Source organism: Lissotriton vulgaris, chromosome 6, assembly GCF_964263255.1.
Source record: "Lissotriton vulgaris chromosome 6, aLisVul1.2, whole genome shotgun sequence".
In the NCBI taxonomy this organism is placed as follows: Eukaryota; Metazoa; Chordata; class Amphibia; order Caudata; family Salamandridae; genus Lissotriton; species Lissotriton vulgaris.
The window spans coordinates 137,399,665-137,418,983 of NC_141694.1; the positions used below are offsets into that span (position 1 = coordinate 137,399,665).

Sequence of the window (19,319 nt, forward strand, 5' to 3'; positions counted from 1 at the left end):
CTCACCTATTCAGATCCTATCTATACATCCTTTCTCCTGGACAGTCTCTGCTCCTCTCTAATTCCACAATGACCAGGTTTCTCCTCCACTAAGTTACCTCCTTCATCCATTGCACTCCTATATGGTTTTCGTAAAGTGCTGTTCATCCCATGTGGCTACGTCTGTGCTATATAAATACATTCATAAATATATTATATGGTCTCAGAGGTGCAATCAGATAACTAACCTGCACTGAATAAACATGCAAATCACTAGGAAGAGGGCAGTGTGCTGTATAGTGGGTGCAGGGAGTGAGGCAAGTCTAGCATCACCTTAATGCATATGGAGCCGAGCGACGCAAGAAACAGCCAGTAGCCATGCTGTTCTCCTTTATGCTTACCGCTTTAACCCAACTGATGAACCTAGAACATACTTTAACTATTTCTCACTATGTTGGACTACTGGTTATCACTCCAAATATTCTGATATAGTTAACAAATCTCTAGCTTAAACTATTCTAAACAAACAGATGGAAACACTTTGCAATCTTCGTAAAATATAAGTTAAATCTTGAAAGACCTCCATCAAACAAATAAGTTCTTACAATACAACTAAGAAGTGGACAGTTACCTGGTCAAGCCTAGGGACGGTAAAATCAACACCATGAAGATCAGGAAAAAGTAGACTTTGTACATCATGACTCTGTTTTCCGTTGACCTAATTAAAAGAGGATAAACATGAAATATGAAGCAGAAAACAATACCCATCGATTAACACTTTGAAAGTAACTCACATGACCACAACACAAAGAGACCTGAGCTTTGCAACAGGTTTACATAGTATTAACTATAGTTAGTCCATTGCTTACTTTATAAGCCAACACCAGTGCAAAGATCCACAACTTAAGTTGTATCTAACTGAGGATAAAGCTACATGAAAATACCAGGCAGGCAGTAGAAAACAACTCCCATGACTCACCTAGTCCAGTGTGACTCCAGCAGGGTTGAATAGTAGACTATGGATGGAAGCAGACTTGAGAAGGACCACAGGAGAACAGTTGGGAAGAACTGGCTAATGATTGGGCTCTGCAAGGGATATAAAAATTAGAATTACAAAGTATTATCTCATAGGGCTTGTGTATAGTGCTGCATATTTATAAGTATTGACTTCAAAGTGCTTCAAACAGTGTGCATCCCTCAATCCCTGTCATTAAGTCTATCTGGAAGTTGTTTACAGAAGGTAAGAATACTACTCTCTATTGGTGAATCGTTCCTGTTTACTCGCGTCCAGAGTTTCCACTCTGCGGTAAAGAATGGCCTTTTGTTGTGGTTAGTAAGGATGGAACATGATGTGCTGCCATCTGATGTGTCATCTTACCTGTTAAAATTGGAGGCCTCTTGGTCATTGTTTTATGCAGTAGATACAAATTCTTTCTTTACTCAAAGCCATTTTGTTAAAAAAGTAAGGTTGCGCTGTCCTTCCATTGTCTTTGTTCTAATAATTCATCCACCACATATCGGACCACAAGAACACTATTTAATCAATACAGGTGATCATATCAAGCTAAAGCATATATTATTTGCAAGTCATGTTCTAATCTTATGAGTACACATTACTCAGTCTGATAAAAACACCCCGTTACATACAGATCAGCAAGCCATGAAGCTGAATAGTCTTATTACCTGCACGCCCTCGTTAGTTAAGACCCTCTGCACGTTTTGCTGGTGACCCTTACACAATTTTAATGCCCTGCTTATCACGACCAGACCTCAAAATGCAGGCTCCACAATCGCACCATATCATTTGTATTAGCAGAGGAGGAGCAAATTAGGAGCTGCACAATTTGCTCCCAATCACGGTTTGCGCATCAAGGAAAAGGAAATCATGTGCGATTTAAATACTTCCCTGCCATTTGCATCTGCAATTTGTGACTTGTCTTTTCCGTTACAAATTATGAGCACAAATTCTCTAGTCAGGCACTATTGCCACCTGATCGCTACAGCTGTGGGTGCAAATGGAAGCACACAACCTAAAGGATTTTGCAGCCCAATAGGAACTGTATTCTTAGGAGTTGCAAATCCCTAGGTGAACAATTCTTAAAATCTACACTACGAATGTGGCTATTAGGAAGCAGGCTGGAATACTAGGAGAATATTAAAACAGTAATAATACAACAGGGCATGGAAGCAACTATTAAGTAATGGTGTGAAAATATGGGTAACATTTTCTCACAAAATGTTTAAAAATTCCATGAAGATTTCAAAATATGGATCAGCAAAAAACCATGTGGCTGGTCAGTATCTTGAGTCACTTTTTTTTGTCTTTTATCTGCATGTGCACCTTGTATAAAACAATCTAGAAAGAGACTAGTTTGAAGAAGAAAATGTCACTAGGCCAGACATACTATAAGACTCCTACACATGTGTACACTCGAGTAAAATAAAATAAAAACGTGAATTTGTATATTGCAAGAAATGTTGTGACTGTCATTTGATGTGAAACTCAGAAGAGTTTAGCCATAAGTTAACATTCTGATATTGAGTTCCCAAAGAGGACATGTAGTGTTCCATCCACAACCATCTGCGGCAGAACGTGTCCAACAATATTAATTCATGGAGTATTGGCTCCTGTCAATATTAAGGGGCGCTCTGTGTTCAGGAATCCCAGATGGGAAATAAATAACGCACAGTTCACTGTGTGTGAAATGTGCCTTATTTCTATCTTATCTGGGATCCTTCTACAAAGAGCATATAGTGTAGACAGCTTTTGAAACCTTGAAAAAGTCAAAGCGAAACACGTGTAGGTTGTACTAAAGAATTCAAACAAAACCTAAATCATATAAAATAATCAAAATAGACTTTATTCTTACTATTTTGTATAATTACCCAACACTGGTTTTCTCAACTTACAACACATATGATTACACATCTGCAAGAGCTAGTGTTGATTACTTTGTCATCAGAAAAGCATGATACATCTTGGGAGACAGCCCAGGAAAGATTTATATACCTCATGCTGAAAGTCTCAACAACAGACTCAGATCCTGTTCATATATTGATGACAACAATCAGTTCAATCTCTTGTCCATACATGGCCAAACTCTTCCACAGAGTAGACTTTCTCGCCACACCCTGAGCGCTATTGTAGACTTACCTTTTTATTATGTGCCAGAAATGGCTCAACATGCCTTATTTAGATCCACATGCGAAATCCCTGGTATTTAATAGCAGCAGGCGGTAAAGGTATTACCCCAGCTTAAAGTTTTTTAATCAGTGCTAGCACCACCAGCTTTTTGCTGATAAAACATTGTACTTGCATCACACAGTTTTCATGATTTGCACAAAATGTAACCCCCCAATGAGCCTCTAAGTACATGCAGCAGAGATCTGTGTGCCACTTACCCATGATAAGTTTGAAGCTTGCCGGTGCCATTAGATTAGCCTACTAGTCTTCGAGATTGGTATTGTGAGTAGAATTTGGCTAATGGCATCGGCTATTTTTCTGCAGTGCCACAAAGACACCTATGTGGCAGAATGTGCCACAGAAATACACTGTTGTTATTCTTGCACATTGCATTCATCAGACCCTAAACCAAAGCTAACTTCAGTGAAGGTTAACAAAAATCAAGGTTTCAGTGCTGTACTTGTACAGTAATATACATGTGTGGCAAAATGATGAAATAATCAAGCAAAACCTTTTTCACCAACCAAATTTGACTAAAAATTGTCAAATGCACAGAAGGAAAAGGAGATCCCAGTGGCACTTACATTAAGGTACTGGATGGGTTTGGTGACATTGAACTTGTCCACAGTGCTGATGACGATGGAAGGAGTGGTCAAGAAAAACAGCACAAAAGAAATAACAAGATTAATGGCGAACCACCGAAGCCACCAGATGGGTCCTTGTACCGAGAGGTTGCCCCTGATAAAAATGAAGAAACAATATAACACATGAATAGTCCAATCTTTCAAGACAACAGGTCTTTAAAAATGAGAGTACATGCTTGAGGTCTTAAGGATTCTGAACAAACTAAATATAATGAAAGCAAAACAGTACTTAAATGTATCAATCGTGATAGGCATCAGCCAAAGAATAAAGAGCTTATTCCTCAACACAGTTGTGTCATGCCAGTTCTCAACTTCCTAAATTGTCTCCCTTTAGGAAGCAAAATGCTCAATCAAAACAGCCCGACTTACAATATTCCCACAAACTCTGTTCTCAAAGAATACAGATCCCTGGCAGAGAACACTTTCTCTGGATCGGGACAGTCAAGCATCTTAACACCTTCCTGGGTGGAAATATTACTTTTGCCTCCTGATCTCAGCTAAGTAAATTACTCAACTCCATACAGAAAGTTCTACAATGCCAGTGTTTTCCTAAATTGACCATCATCTCCAGTTTCAGCTCCCACCCCCTGTATCTATGCCACCCAATTCAACGAGGAATAGATAACTAACTTCAACTTAGCTTGTGGTTTCTTTACCACTTTACTACTTTACGTTTATTCACCTCAAATGCATTCAATCCTAGGGACTCGCTCTAAACCAAAGAATTTTCATGAAATACCTAACATATAGGATATGGCATCAGTCATGGACTTTACATACAGCTGCCTCAATACCTCATACAAACTACTCCACAGGTTTCCAAGGAGCTTGTCGGAATCACTTACTATCTGCTCTGTAACGGATACATATATAATTGGAGGGATTGTGAGATATGTTTATCAATAGGACTGTTATTGCTGGAAAACTCAATATATATTTTTTTAAATTAAAAATGCAAACAAATCATCTTTCTTTAAAGGTAAAGTTCAACCAGGAAGTATTTTTGGCACTGAAAGGCCCCCAGTGTAAAATCTCAGAATCATCCAGTAATTTTAACTATTGGCAGGCAGCATCTTCCTATTCTCCAACACATTCCAAGTGGAAAATAAGGACATACTATGGGGTGAATTCTCCACATCCAGTAACATGTATGTATTGGTATTTACATAGCACTGATCGTTGCTTGCAGGAATGGTAGATGATTCCATCATGTTAATCAGGTGGGGGTTACACAAATACAATTCAGACATTACACATTTAGGCAGAAAGAGATAAAGTGACCTGCCAAGAATCACATGATGTGGAGTCAAGTACCGAGGCCCAAATTTGAAACCGAATCACCAGGTCCCACAGTCAGAAGCTGTAGCTGCTAGGCCACATCAACACATGTCTCTGTTCCACCTAAATTGTGTCAGAGAACGGCGTACAAATGATTTAAGGTTAGTGAAGGCCTTACTGAAGAATACACCTCTATGGTTCAACATGTTTAATGAACAGTCCCTAGCACCTGATTTTAGAGCATTCAATCATTCATCATGGAATGGTCAGAGGCCTACTAGTCATTCCTCCATTGAGCCATCCTATCTGGACCACCTTGATCCATGATAATGCTCAGATTACATCCATCATGGTCACTTGAAAAACCAACACCCTCTATGAGCAACAGAGCTGCCATTTCTTTTCTCAACGCTTTCTCCTACAAAACGTTCTCTGCTTTTAGTGGTGGCTCCCAGTTGCCTACCTCGCTTCAAACAAACACATCACTGTGTGATTTAAAAGAGAAAGCAGAAGCATTTATGCTTTAGGCTCAAAATGTGAAATAAATATTAATGATTCCTTTTCTGAGTGGGACCCATCCGTGAGCCTAGACACACTCTTGTGGGCGAGTTTGGCCCCATACAAAACCCTCCTAACATAACCGCATCTGATGCAAGCTATTGTTGCTTTTATGGCACTTATAAGACCAATCACAGCTGAGCTTTATGCCCTTCAATGGTCAGCAAACAACAGTGAACACAGTCCAATGTGCACAAGCCTTTCATGATAGGATGCCAGCTCTCCATACCAAGATCTTCCATAAACACCAGGCTCATCCCAGCTAAGAGGGACAGTGACTTGCATATCTCACGGTTAGGTTAAAGTAACATCTTAGTGGTTGCCGGACCTTTGGTTAAGACTAATTAAAGCACTTTCTTGCATAACTTTTTTTGTGGTCTACATAATACACCCTAAGTGGTGTGGGTATGCCCAGGGGTAGCTGCATAGTTTGCGGTGCCAAAGGGACTCGGGATGCAGTCCACCGATGAGACCCAACAAGACCAAAACTGGTCAGAAGTTGCTCGAGGGACCATTCAAAAGGGAATGGGCTGGAATGTGCCTATGTTTGCACTAAGGAGTATATACCTGCCTAAGCGTACGTGTGGGTTGAGGAGCATCTATAGTGTCTGTGAGTTTATATATGCACATGTATGTATACTGATGTGACAGACTTCACCTAGAACATGGTGGCATTTACTTCCAGATGGTGGACAGCTGTGGCACATTATGGGATAGACTGGCTACATACTACATGGAACATCAATACATGAACTTGTGCGGGGGATATTGAATGGCATATCAAGGCCACTTGGGCCACCACATGGCATTAACTGGCATATGAAAGATACCTGGGACAGATCATGGCATGGATTGGCAAATGGGGATAACTATGGCTTATCTCGGGATTCACTGGCATCTGGGGAATATCTCGGGAACATCATGGCATTAAGTGAAGTGGTAGTTGGGCCGCATCATGCCTACAATAGCTTAAGAGGGATACGTGGGGTAAAAAAAAGGTACTGACCAGTTTGAAATGGGGGTCAATGCAGATACTAACGAGCATGCATGGAAATACTTTTATAATACACCTCAGACGTGAGTACGCCTATGAATGAGAGATTGTACCGTTTAGTAGCATGTGTAAAATGTGATGCAAATATTAATATTGCATTATAGTTTATGGTTTTGTAAAGTAAATAAACTACCTCTTAGACTAAGCTGACATTGCATGGGTCACCTGAGCATTTGGTAACATTGCCATCTGGGGATTCTAATGTATGAGTCACTGGATCGCTTCATGGAAGAGGTTCCCTGGCGCCTAGTGGCACGGACTAGCATGTGCAATAAACATGACATTAATTGACATATGATAGGTAAATGAGCACATAATGGCACTAAATAGCAGGGGAACAGGGCATCATACTTGCCACCGTCTGTGATGTTAGAGGAGCATCTCTGCCATTGGCTGGTATATGGGGACTTTCTGGGAATATCAAGCCACTGACTGACATAAAGGATCAACCTGGATCCATCATGGCATTCAATAGCTTAAATTGGAACACAGAGGGGCACTTGATAACACTGACTAACTTATACTGGGTGAAACCTAGGAGTGAGGAGGCTACGAGAGAGAGAGAGAGAGAGAGAGAGAGAGAGAGAGAGAGAGAGAGAGAGAGAGATAGGGGGTGTGCGTGTGTCCTACAATCTTAAATTTAAGCACATGTGTTTCTTTAGTACAAGAATTACAGGTGGGCACTTGGTGTTGTTTTACAAAGATGGCAAGCTTGTTGAGGATAAGAGTAGTGGTGTTCTAAAAACTCACACCGATGTTGGGGTACAAGGGTACTTTCTTGCTGCCGTGGTGGTTACATCATGGTTCATGTGGAGGAAATGGATGATCAATATCTTGTTACTGATTACATGTTACTAAAGCAAAAGACACACAAATGATGATCAGAATGATGAACAAATCAAACATTTGGCCCCTGTTAAGAGATCTGGGTTAAATCCACTGTTCTTTTGCTCACCATGCCACCCTAGTTTAGACCCAGCCATATGCAAATCAGTCTTGTCCCTGCTTCTCATGGGAACAGCCCAGCCCGAACTGATAAGCCTCCTCCTCCGTGGACCACAAACAAGCAGCCTGGACTGGTTTCGGGGTATCATCCCTCATCCGCCAGGCTAGTTGAATCCAGTGGCACAGTGAGCCCAGGACCCACGCCTTGGCATACCTGGCGCACTTATGGCGAGAAGACAAAAGATGAACGGAATGCAGAACAAATCAAGCATTCACCCCCAATCAATGTTGGATTTGTTCAGCATTCAGCATCTGTTCTTTTTGCATTTGTTACCCTAAGTGCCACAAATAAAAAAGGCCAGGTGAGGAGGAAACAGCTTCTCCTTCTGTGCAGCAAAAGCCTGGAACAGCCTGTCGGTGCATCTCAGGAATGCCTTGGAGCTCCTGTCCTTTAGAAAGGGGCTTAAGATCTGATTATTTATGGATTAGATCCCCGTATTCCTTCTTAGGAGTCAGTAGATAGCGCCAGGATGCCCTTGGGTATAAGCACGCTTTATAAGCTCCTAAATAAATAAGTGGGAAGAGTATGCGCAGACGTTGTTACCCTGGTCACTGTGACACTGGATTCAAGCTAGACAAGCTGAAGAGGGGTGACACCCCAAAACGGGTCCCAGGATGTGTGTTTCTGGTCCAGGAGGACCTGGCCTGGCAGTTTGACCTTGACTGTTCCCATGGGGAGCAGGGTCAAGATTGATTACCATATAGCTGGATCTAAACTGGAATAGCATGGTGAGCAAAGAAACGATGGATTTAACCCAGATATGTGACGGGGGGGGGTGAATGTTTGATTTGTTCAAAATTCCATCCATTATCTGCATCCATGTTACTATAAGCACCTGCTGCCTCAGCCCTGTGTCTGTGGGAACGACACTTACCTAAAACTACTGCTTGAAAGCATAATATTCATCTAACTCGACCTGCTGTCTAAGGCCTCAGGTTGCAAGATCTCTGCAATTTTTAGTTTACCAATACATTACCAAGCAGCACTGTGCATCTACAAGGAAAGAGCGGAAAGGGGAACACAGAAGAAGAGAAAGCAGAAGTGAAGGTGGATGACTATATTTTTTGACAAGCGATAGCATGCTGCATCAAATTGCTCCACATTAATAATTGTATCTGCCCATAAAACCTATGGCTTGCTAGCCATTTTGCTTAAAGAAAAAAAAAAGTTGCAAAATATGCTGTAAAATGCCAGATGGCTCCACCTTTTCAGATTGTTTCTAGAAGGGAATGTGGACTGCACAAGGCATGCCTTTGGATGGAGGTGGGAGACAGGCAGGTCAAGCTTGATTGCTCTTTGCGAGTTGGGCAGAGCATTTACGCCCAACTTGTTTCGAGGAACACCAGCTGCCACTGCTGTTTGGAGTAGGGTTGGCGAGGTGAGTATGACAGAAAAAGGGATTCCATTACAATAATGTAGTTTGTCCTCTTTCTGCTGACACACGAGTCTTAAGTTACCAAGATCAAGGACCAGGAATGTTTATTTCCCTCTGCTGAAAGGAGGGGAGGGCTGCAGTACTCACCAGTATACATTTTCTGGATAGGTCGCGTAGGCCACAGACCAGTGGGCAGTGCACAGCTCTTTGCTGTGGGTTGATTGCTTGAGCGCTCTACACGTGCATCCCTGGCACTGCAAGGCATTGAAATCACTCAAAATCCTGCAGAGGAGAGAAACACAAACATTAGTCATGGAAGGAAGGATAATGGACTGGTATGCACCGAGTAGTTTTGTTTGCACTAAATGCACCTTTAGTAACGTACTCTACAGAGCATCAAAATGCTAATTAAAAATGATTAATAGAAAATTAAAAAACTCACCAAGTGAGTTCGGTAAAGAAACAATAACCCTTAGCACTATGTACAAGCGAAATATATTTTTTCACATAAGAATCATCATATATTCACAATATTATTTTAAAAAAGGAGGATTTGCTCAGCTGGTGTGCTTCATTCCTAGGCCTAGGCGGTGAACTCCGCTACGTTTGCAGAGTTTTCTGCAATCCGCGCATTTTGCGGAGAGCAGGAAACTCTGCTCTGCCTAGTGCAGGTGAGTTTTTCCCCGCTCGCACTCGCCAACGGTAAGCTGGCGATCCCAAGCAGCTGCACGGGTAGGTTTTCTAACCGAGGAGCAGGAAGATCAGCGTGAACGGCGTTTCAGACTGTACTCAGTCACTTGCGGAACTCCACTGAGTTTTTTGTCACTTTGCAGAGGCCTAGTCATTCCCCACTGGTGGTCAATAATAGAATTTGTAAGGACAGAACACACTGATTTACCATCGAGTAGTAGATATCAACGACCATACATTTGCAGCATCTGCACAGCTTTCACTGAGCTTCTGGACACCCGCTAATCAGCTTAAAGCAAGCGGAGTTACACACAGCAGAATAGAGTTTGGGTTGGTCCCACGATCACAGGTGAGTTAGAGGTGGTAGCTGGGAGTTTATACTGGCAGAATGTTCCCTTGCACCACTCAGAAAAAAGATATCTTGGGGTAGGTCTCGGGATGGTATAATGAAATGTTTAACAATTATCGCACGAGCCCAACTCCTTCAATAGGATGGGAATATGTTAAAGTGCTACACAAAGAGATCCCTTTCCAGACAATACAAAAGTAAGGGGTAATTGTGCAAACAGATTTGATAAATGTTATGGAATCTGTTTGCACAATTACCCCTTACTTTTGTATTGTCTGGAAAGGGATCTCTTTGTTTAGTGCTTTATAAACCCATTCCTTTTCGTAGTATTCTATTGGTAAAAGTGAACACAATCCTCTAGGAAGGATGCTTGCTACAAGCTTCTGCGTCAATGTTCGAAAGGCGCTGGGCGAAGGAAGGTGCAGAAGCTCCTGGGCTGGTGGAAAGTGCAACGTTTACAGAGAGTGCATTGCAGTATTTTGATCTGGGAATGCTTTTAATGGCCACCAAGAAGGGACGAAGACCTGTTCAGGTGTCTGAAAGATAGTGCTTCAAAGTACCAGGCCTTCACATTAAGAAATGAAAAAGATTTGTGGAGATTGCCCCTTGGTCATTAGACAGATCCGTACTCATGAGGAATTTCAGGAAGAGGAAGCCTAAAAATACATCTGGAAAGCTCAGGACTGGGTAATGTAAATAAACCCCTCAGTTGTCCACAGTATAATCAGAGTAAAGTACATCAACAGCAGTGCTTTGCCTTGGGGAGGGAGACCATCTTGTATGAAGTTCTAGATCCAAGGTTGCAGTACTTAGCGCATCCGGACTTTGGTTTGTGAGTTCAGGCCATTACCTGCCTCATCAGTGGGGTCAAGGATGGCATAAGGAAGGGTTAAGCATGGGAAATGAGGCCTAAACTATCCAAGGAAGTAAGAAGCTGATTTAAGTAGATACGGAAGATGTAAAAGAAGTGGTTTCCTGAGTGAGGGGAGGGTGGGTTGAGGTTCTGATGTTGGTTGTTAGTGAGTTCAAGGCTGGAGGTGCTGAAGCTGGGAAGCTTCTCTTCTGCGTGGAGGAAGTTTTGAACTTCACTACTTTGGTTTTCAGGTTACTTCTGTCCTGTATGTTTCTTTGGCTTCCAGATACGGAAAGTAGGGTGGACCAGTAGGCCGGACAGTTAATATGTATTGCATTGTAGGCTAGGCAGCAAAGTTCGAAAATGATACCTCCTTTCAATGGAAGCGTATGCAGTTTGTGTAAAATTGGAGCTATGTGGTCATATGTTTCGAAGAAGTCACTAATCTGACTGTGGAGTGGAGTGGGGGCCTTTTGAGGGGTAATGTGCTAAGAGACACAAACAAAAATCATGCTGTCAAAGTCTAATTCATAAATGACTAGAATGTAAACTGCAGTTTTCAACAAATCTGTGGGAATGAAGTCTGCACTGCTCTTCGACACAATGGGGACCATTTCTTGAACATAGCAGTTCACAGGAGCACAGTAATGAACCGATGCCATGAGTGCTGCCTCTCTATTAATTAATTAATTAATTGTGGGTTTGTAATGCGCTAGAATCGACTCCAGAAGGAGTATCTCTGAGCAGTAGACCGCTGGGGAACCCGTCCTGGCTTTCCCTGTGAGATGGTCCCTACTGGGTATCTCCAAGGTGAAGCCAGGCATCCCCGGCGTATGTGGGGGGCCATTGTGGAGATGAGGCAAGCTAATGCCCAGAGTTGCCGAGTGTGATCCATGGTTAGAGTAGGCACCGAGATGAGAATTATCGAGTCCGCTGACCCTGGTCCACGACCCTGCCACGTCGGGAATTGAACCCTGGTCCCGGGCCGTCCTCTGCTTCCGGATCTGCCGCCTCTAACCAGTGAGCCACATCACTCCACCACTACACCAAACTATCACATATGGAGCAGTTGAAACATTTATGTACATCTTTCTAGATTAGATTCACCCACTCCACCCAAACGGTGGTGGAGCAGTGTGATATATTCACAATTTATGGCAACAGCTTCTAAATACATACTTTGCTGAGTGTTTTGGGATTCAGAACTCAAACACATGGTGATTATGAGCTTTCAATTTTCTGGCTTTGATATTATACTTCTTTCAATATATCCTCTACCTCCAATCATGGAATGATCCCAAACCTCATTCTTCTACTATGATCTTCAAAATAACCCTTTCTAAACTCTTCCCACTTCTTACCCTCCAGGCTCACCCCATACCTCATTTGACTACCGTGATCTCCCAAAACAACCCTTTCTAAATTCTTCTCTCATTTATCTCTCATTTTGACTCATCCCAAACTCATTTTACTATGGTCTACCTAATCCCTTTCTAGAGACTCTTCCCTCCTCCATATCTCCTTTTACTAATCCAAAAGCACATATTGCAACTATGATCTCCCAAATAACACGTTCTAGACTCTTACCTATTCTATCTCTCCATTATAGTATTCAATCCAACTAACAGACTCACATGTCCGCCACTCAAATGAACTCATATTTCCCTATACTAATCCACCGTTAATCCTTTTGGGTTCCAAAGTAGCATGCTACTCACTGAAAAACGCCTCAGCGCCTCGTCAGGGATATGGAGTGTTATATAAATACAATTAGAACATTGGAATGTTGGGAGCTCCATTGCAGACAATGGAGTGCTCCCTGCTTCTACGGGCCGGTAAAGGCCCGCAGAGCAACATTCCAATGTTCTACAAAGGCTTCTTGAAGCTCGAGGGGATTTATATCCCCTCGAGCTTCGAGAACCCTTTGTTTAATTTGTTAGAACATTCTGCCCTCTAGTGGCAGAATGTTCTAATAGCCTTATAGCCCTTCGTAGCAGAGCTATACCTGCTATTAAAGTCCCGCTGACTCGTTAAAGTCCCTTGCCTTCGGCTCGGGCCTTTAACGATTCAGCGGGTCTTTAATAGCCGGTATAGCCCGCTACGGCGGGCTATATGGCTATATTACAAAGCCAAAGACAGTGATATCATAGTAAATGTTTCTGTTCATTCACTCCACAACAGAGTCCAACACAACACCATCCGCTATAATAAAGATTTATGAACTCACGCGGTGGACGTAGATTTCTCGGCAAAGGTTACAAAAGCCATTCCCAGGAGTTTACTGTGCACGGTCTCCATCTCTTTTAGATACTCCTGCTGCAGTAGGTCCTTCTTAACCGTGTAGTATTCAATAGCTTCCACCTTTGGGAACAAAATATCATGGTAAACAGATGTTGAAAGTTTTTGAAACAAATTTCAATTGGCATTTCAGATATGACAGTGTTAAAACATTGCCCATTACCTTGACCCAGGGCTCCTATATACAGGTCATTATGCTTCACACAGCATCGACTATGTGTTATTGTAACTACCCATAACAGTGACAATATCCATCCGGCTTGGAGCATCCTCCATTGTAAACACCTGTGTAGGGAGGCGAGGATGAACTAAGCTATGTGTATGTGAGATAAGTCGGACTAGTACTGTGTGAGGCTAGGGTCATACGTGTGCAACCCAGAAGACGTTGGGATGCACTTGATCACTAGTACCACTGCTATTGGTGCCAGGGCAGCCCCTCCAATGAGTTATATCAACATCATTAAAAGCTTAAGTCGGTTAAAAAATTAAACATAAAAACAAAGAACAGATATATAAACAACTACAGTTACAAATAACTAATAAAAAGTCCACAAAATACAGGGAAATCAAGCATACACTCAAATCACATCTGGGGTAGCTGTGAGTGGTACAAATAAAAATAACATAACATAACATTAATTCATATACTAGTTATATCATCATTTTTATCACATTGGAGAGTTTAACTGTTAACTCATCCCAAGCTCCAGTTATTGGGAATTTCCTAGGACGCATGGTTTCATCAACATGGATGAACGCCTCATCAGCCCCAGACATCACCATTGCCATCCCGGAAGGATACAAGATCATCCATAAGGACCGCACCGACCAAACAGGAGGAGGCATCGCTATCGTCCATAAGAACTCCATCCGCATCTCAACCAGCTCAGACGTCAACCTTGCCAGCGCCGAACACCTTCACTTCCAGATCCACACCGACCCCAAGACCACACTCAGAGGCACACTCCTCTACCGACCTCCAGGACCCCGTGCACAATTCAGCGACGTTATCACTGACTTTATCACCCCACACGCCCTCCCCTCCGAGGAATACATTCTACTGGGAGACCTCAACTTTCACCTGGAAAAGAGCAATGACAGCAACGCCACCTCCCTTCTGGACAATCTCGCCAACCTCGGACTCAAATAACTTGTCACTACGCCCACCCACATCGCAGGTCACACACTCGACCCTATCTTCACCTCCAGCAAACATGTCTCCTTCAGTCACACCACCACTCTCCATTGGACGGACCACAGCTGCGTACACTTTATCTACAATAAGACCACAACTCACAACCATCCTCAACCTACTCTGCGAAGAAACTGGAACAAAATCACCATCGACCAGATCTCCTCATCGCTCCTTCAAAACCCCCCTGCCCACTCCTCAAACCCCGACCAAGCAGCCATTAACCTCACCCAATGGCTATCCAACAGCGCCGACATCATAGCACCGCTGAAAAAACGTCAAATCGAACTAGGCAGCAAAAACGCCTCATGGTTCAACGATGATCTTAAGAAATCCAAGAAACTCTGTCGCTCCCTCGAGAAGGCCTGGAAAAAAGACCCAAACACCAGCACCAGGGACGATTCAAAAACGCCACCCGCATACACCACCAACTAATCCGATCTGCCAAGAAAGCCGCATTCAAAGACCGACTAGACAACAACGCCCACAACAGCAAGGAATTATTCAACATCGTCAAAGAATTTACCAACCCCTCAGCCAACTCCAACGACATCACCCCCTCTCAAGCCCTCTGCGACTCCCTAGCTTCGTTCTTCCACAACAAAATCGCAGACATCCACAACAGCTTCGACAACCGACCCGGAGACCAACCCACCCAACCTTCTGCAGGACCTTCACCCCCCTTGAACATCCTTAATGACTGGAACCCAATCTCCACTGAGGACACCATCCACCTGATGAACTCCATCCACTCAGGATCCCCCACAGACCCCTGCCCTCACCACATCTTCAACAAAGCAAACTCCATCATTGCACCACACCTCCGAGACGTCATCAACTGCTCCCTCAACTCCGCCACCTTCCCGGAAAGCTGGAAACACGCAGAACTTAGCGCCCTTCTGAAAAAACCCACAGCGGACCCCACCGAACTCAAAAACTACCTCCCCATCTCGCTCCTTCCATTCCCGGCCAAAGTCATCGAGAAAGCCGTCAACAACCAGCTCGCCGCCTTCCTCGAAACCAACAAATCCCTCGATTCCTCACAGTCCGGCTTCCGAGCCAAACACAGCACGGAGACCGCCCTCATCGCAGCAACAGACGACATTCGAACTCTACTGGACAATGGAGACACAGTCGCCCTCATCCTCCTCGACCTCTCCGCAGCCTTCGACACAGTCTGCCATAGCACCCTTCTACAGCGCCTCAGAAACATCGGAATCCAAGGAAAAGCACTGGAATGGATCACCTCGTTCCTCACCGGAAGAACCCAGAGAGTCCGCCTCCCACCATTCAACTCAGAGGCCACTGAAGTCATCTGCGGCGTACCCCAAGGGTCCTCACTCAGTCCCACCCTCTTCAACGTATACATGAGCCCCCTCGCGGCCATAGCACGCCAACACAACCTCAACATCATCTCCTACGTGGATGACACTCAACTGATCCTATCACTCACCAAAGACCCTAACACCGCCAAAACCAACCTACATAAAGGAATGAAAGAAGTAGCCGAGTGGATGAAGCACAGCCGTCTGAAACTGAACTCAGACAAAACAGAAGTCCTTATCTTGGGTACCTCCCCCTCCGCCTGGGATGACTCTTGGTGGCCAGAGGCCCTTGGAAAAGCACCCATCCCGACGGACCACGCACGGAACCTGGGCGTCATCCTGGACTCCTTACTCTCTATGAACAGACAAGTCAACGCCGTCTCATCATCTTGCTTCAACATTCTTCGCATGCTCAAAAAAACATTTCGCTGGATCCCCACCGAAACTAGAAAAACGGTCACCCATGCACTGGTTACAAGCCGCCTGGACTACGGAAACACCCTATACGCCGGTATCACCGCAAAACTCCTGAAAAAACTCCAACGCATCCAGAACGCATCAGCCAGACTCATACTAGACATCCCGCGTAAAGACCACATCTCTAGTCACCTGAAAAACCTCCACTGGCTCCACGTCAATAAGAGGATTACTTTCCGCCTCCTAACCCACGCACACAAAGCACTTTACGAACTTGGACCCGAATGCCTCAACACACGACTTTCCTTCTACACCCCCTCCCGCCAGCTACGATCCTCCAACAAAGCCCTTGCTACCGTACCTCGCATCAATAAAACCACCATGGGAGGTAGATCCTTCTGCTACCTCGCAGCTAAAACCTGGAACTCACTCCCCACTCACCTTCGTCTCACTCAGAACCACCTAGCATTCAGAAAGCAACTTAAAACTTGGATATTCGACAAGTAATTCCCCACCCTTCTTCAAGCGCCTTGAGACCCTCCGGGTATGTAGCGCGCTATATAAATCTTTTGACTTTGACTTTGACTATGTATCACCACCCTCTCCCTGGTCATAAATTGTGCAACAGCATCGCACAACAGGTTTACGGGAGGGCCTGTATCACAGCAGATACAGAGACTCATGTTCTACAGGGACTCTTGCGGTCTCGAGATTCCAAAGATTCTGGATAAGGAAACCTCACCCACTCTGTTGTGGCATGATTCATCATAGGTAACCTTGCCCCATCCTGGCTAGCAGCTACTACCAAGGGGAGGAAGGGTTGTGCTCAACCTTCTATTGGAGCTCTTAATAAAACAGCCCTCATAGGGTTCCACATATCTAAATTTACCTCGGATGTAAACCTAATAATTGTATTATTGGTAGGCCAGATAAGGTTAAAAATGACCCACCAGGTGCCACCGTAAGCAGAATTATTCTAGCATCCATGTTGTGCCATGTTTCGGCCTATGTTATGCCCAGTGGTCGCTTGTGCGCTAAGACAGAGGAGCATCTCCCCACTGTCTTGAAGCAGCAAAAGAAAGGTAAAAATAAAATGATAACCATGTTATTATCATTTTATTATGTCCTCCTCCTGTGTCGGTTTGCTTGGAGGGGCGGGGCTGCTGGGCAGGTCGAGGAATGGTGGCACCTCCTAAGTGCGCGATGACGGTTTGGCCGGCCCTCATGGGCCGGCAAAACATTCATGCACACTTTCCCTGTTCTCCGTGCAGGCTACATTACAGCCTGCATGGAGAACATGCACAGGCCCTCAGTCCCTGGCTGAGCATAGAACCACGGCGCTCAGACCAATCACAACGCTGCATTGTCAAGGGAGCCTGGCTACCTGCTTACTGTTTCATTCACCACACGAGGAGAGACGATGGGGAGAAGTGGGGGTAAGGTATGTTTTTTTCTTCTTTTTTTTAAATATCCTCCCCTACCGATCTATACCAGCCTACGGGCTACAGGTCGTGCCTCTCAGGGCTAATGGCCTACTTGAGGGCCAAGTGTTATCCCTATCTGATCTGTATACATTCATCCAGTCAAAATTAAAAAGGTCTAACATAAGGTCTCGAAGGTTGTTTTTCTCATAATATAGAATCCCAGAAAAGAAACAGAGGTTATACTGATGGTGGCGTTTATTGCACCGCAATGATCAGTAGCAGGTCTCTTAAAGCGAAACACTGCAAACATGAAAGCGTGACTAGGAGATTTCTGTACCCTGGTATAATCTATCCTACGACTCACCCTACCTATGGGCTACACATTCATCATGGTGAGGGGGAGGGGTACCCTATGTAGTTGCACACTTTGATAAGTGAGAAAGTCAGAAATGACGGTAAACTGGTATTTCAAATAGTATGCCAAACTTCCCTATAGAGACCCCTAGCAGGTAGTTCTCAAATGCAACGGTTGTGGTGTCAGCCTGGACTTCCTCTTATCGGTAGGACCTTGTGTGCAACAAAGAAGCCTTGCTAATATAGTCATTTAATTGTGACAATGATGTCATGCAAGTTCAGGTGTTTTATCTCTTGGTAATCACTTGCCTAACCACCACCTCATTGTGTTGCATTTATACACTGACGTGTGTGGTGATTAAAGAATCACAATCAATCGTCTCTCATTAGGTATGCATCAAGAGATTCCATACTTAACATGCATCTTGTCTCATGGCCAACAATAAGCTATTTGGTTCTGAATTCCTTCCATCATGCCTATTCAGATGACAATTGTTACAGTGTGCAGTCACAATCACTGCCCGAGCAGGCCTTTTAATTCATCGAATAGTGTGTTTCGCTAATACTAGGAGATCAGAAAACCTAGTTTTAGCCTTGTCTACCCCTCGGACGAGTGGCCAAGCTGAATACACAGTTCTTTCTGGTGGCGTAATGATACCTTCCAGCAATTCTCTCAATATATTTTCTTTCAACCCTCCAGAATTGTTCTACTATGGGGCAATCTCCTATAATGTGGATAAAGTCCATCTGTTCAGCATGGCAGCGGGACTGGTTAACTATGCTGCGCTGAACACTTTACGAAGTGTTTTTGGAGTTTATTAGGCCCCGTGCCTAGTTGGTAATATTGGATACATTGAAGTCTTGAATTTCAGGACACCTTCTGGGGGTACTCTAATACTTTGTCCAATTCCTTTTCGTAGAGCGGTCTGCCAAGATCAAGATCCGACTTGTCCTTTAACTTGTCATGGGGAGCTCCTCCAGTACTCAAGAGGACATTGTATAGCCAGGTAATGTTCTCCTTCCACAGCCCATGGTAAAGATGTCCTGTATGTATTAATGGCTCAGAGTCTGAAATCCCCTGTGAGTGCATACCCACAGTCAGGGGTCTATGTCTCAAGAACTGACCCGGGGGAAGTCCGACCCCCTCCTTCAAAGAGTCAAGTGCTGTTGGCGCTCCTTTTTTGAATCTGGTCCACCAATGGGTCTTAGCACACTTGTCCTCACAAACCCCGTTCTTGGCTACTCCGAAGCCTCATATGTGTCACTATACTGCTCAGCTGGACTTTGGGTGCGTAAAGTACCCTGTCCTGCGTTATCTTCAGTGCCCACCGCGACAATGG

General features: G+C 44.0%; 2 protein-coding genes across 3 annotated transcripts in view; both read right to left on the minus strand.

The window, feature by feature from the left end:
• Nucleotides 1-19,319, minus strand: part of LOC147706908 (mechanosensitive cation channel TMEM63A-like) — a 926,114-nt gene that overhangs the window by 618,791 nt on the left and 288,004 nt on the right. The gene's annotated exons all lie outside the window — the stretch shown is intronic.
• Nucleotides 1-19,319, minus strand: part of LOC147706910 (mechanosensitive cation channel TMEM63A-like) — a 403,911-nt gene that overhangs the window by 96,635 nt on the left and 287,957 nt on the right. For both annotated transcript variants that reach the window (XR_015296601.1, XM_086926170.1), the window contains exons 12-16: nt 13,197-13,330; nt 9,225-9,359; nt 3,747-3,900; nt 958-1,064; nt 610-696 (exon numbers count right to left, since the gene is read on the minus strand). Coding sequence is in view for 1 of the 2 variants with exons in the window: in XM_086926170.1 (XP_086782296.1) it covers nt 610-696; nt 958-1,064; nt 3,747-3,900; nt 9,225-9,359; nt 13,197-13,330 (617 nt within the window). In the remaining variant the exon portion in view is untranslated. The remainder of the gene's footprint in view (nt 1-609; nt 697-957; nt 1,065-3,746; nt 3,901-9,224; nt 9,360-13,196; nt 13,331-19,319) is intronic.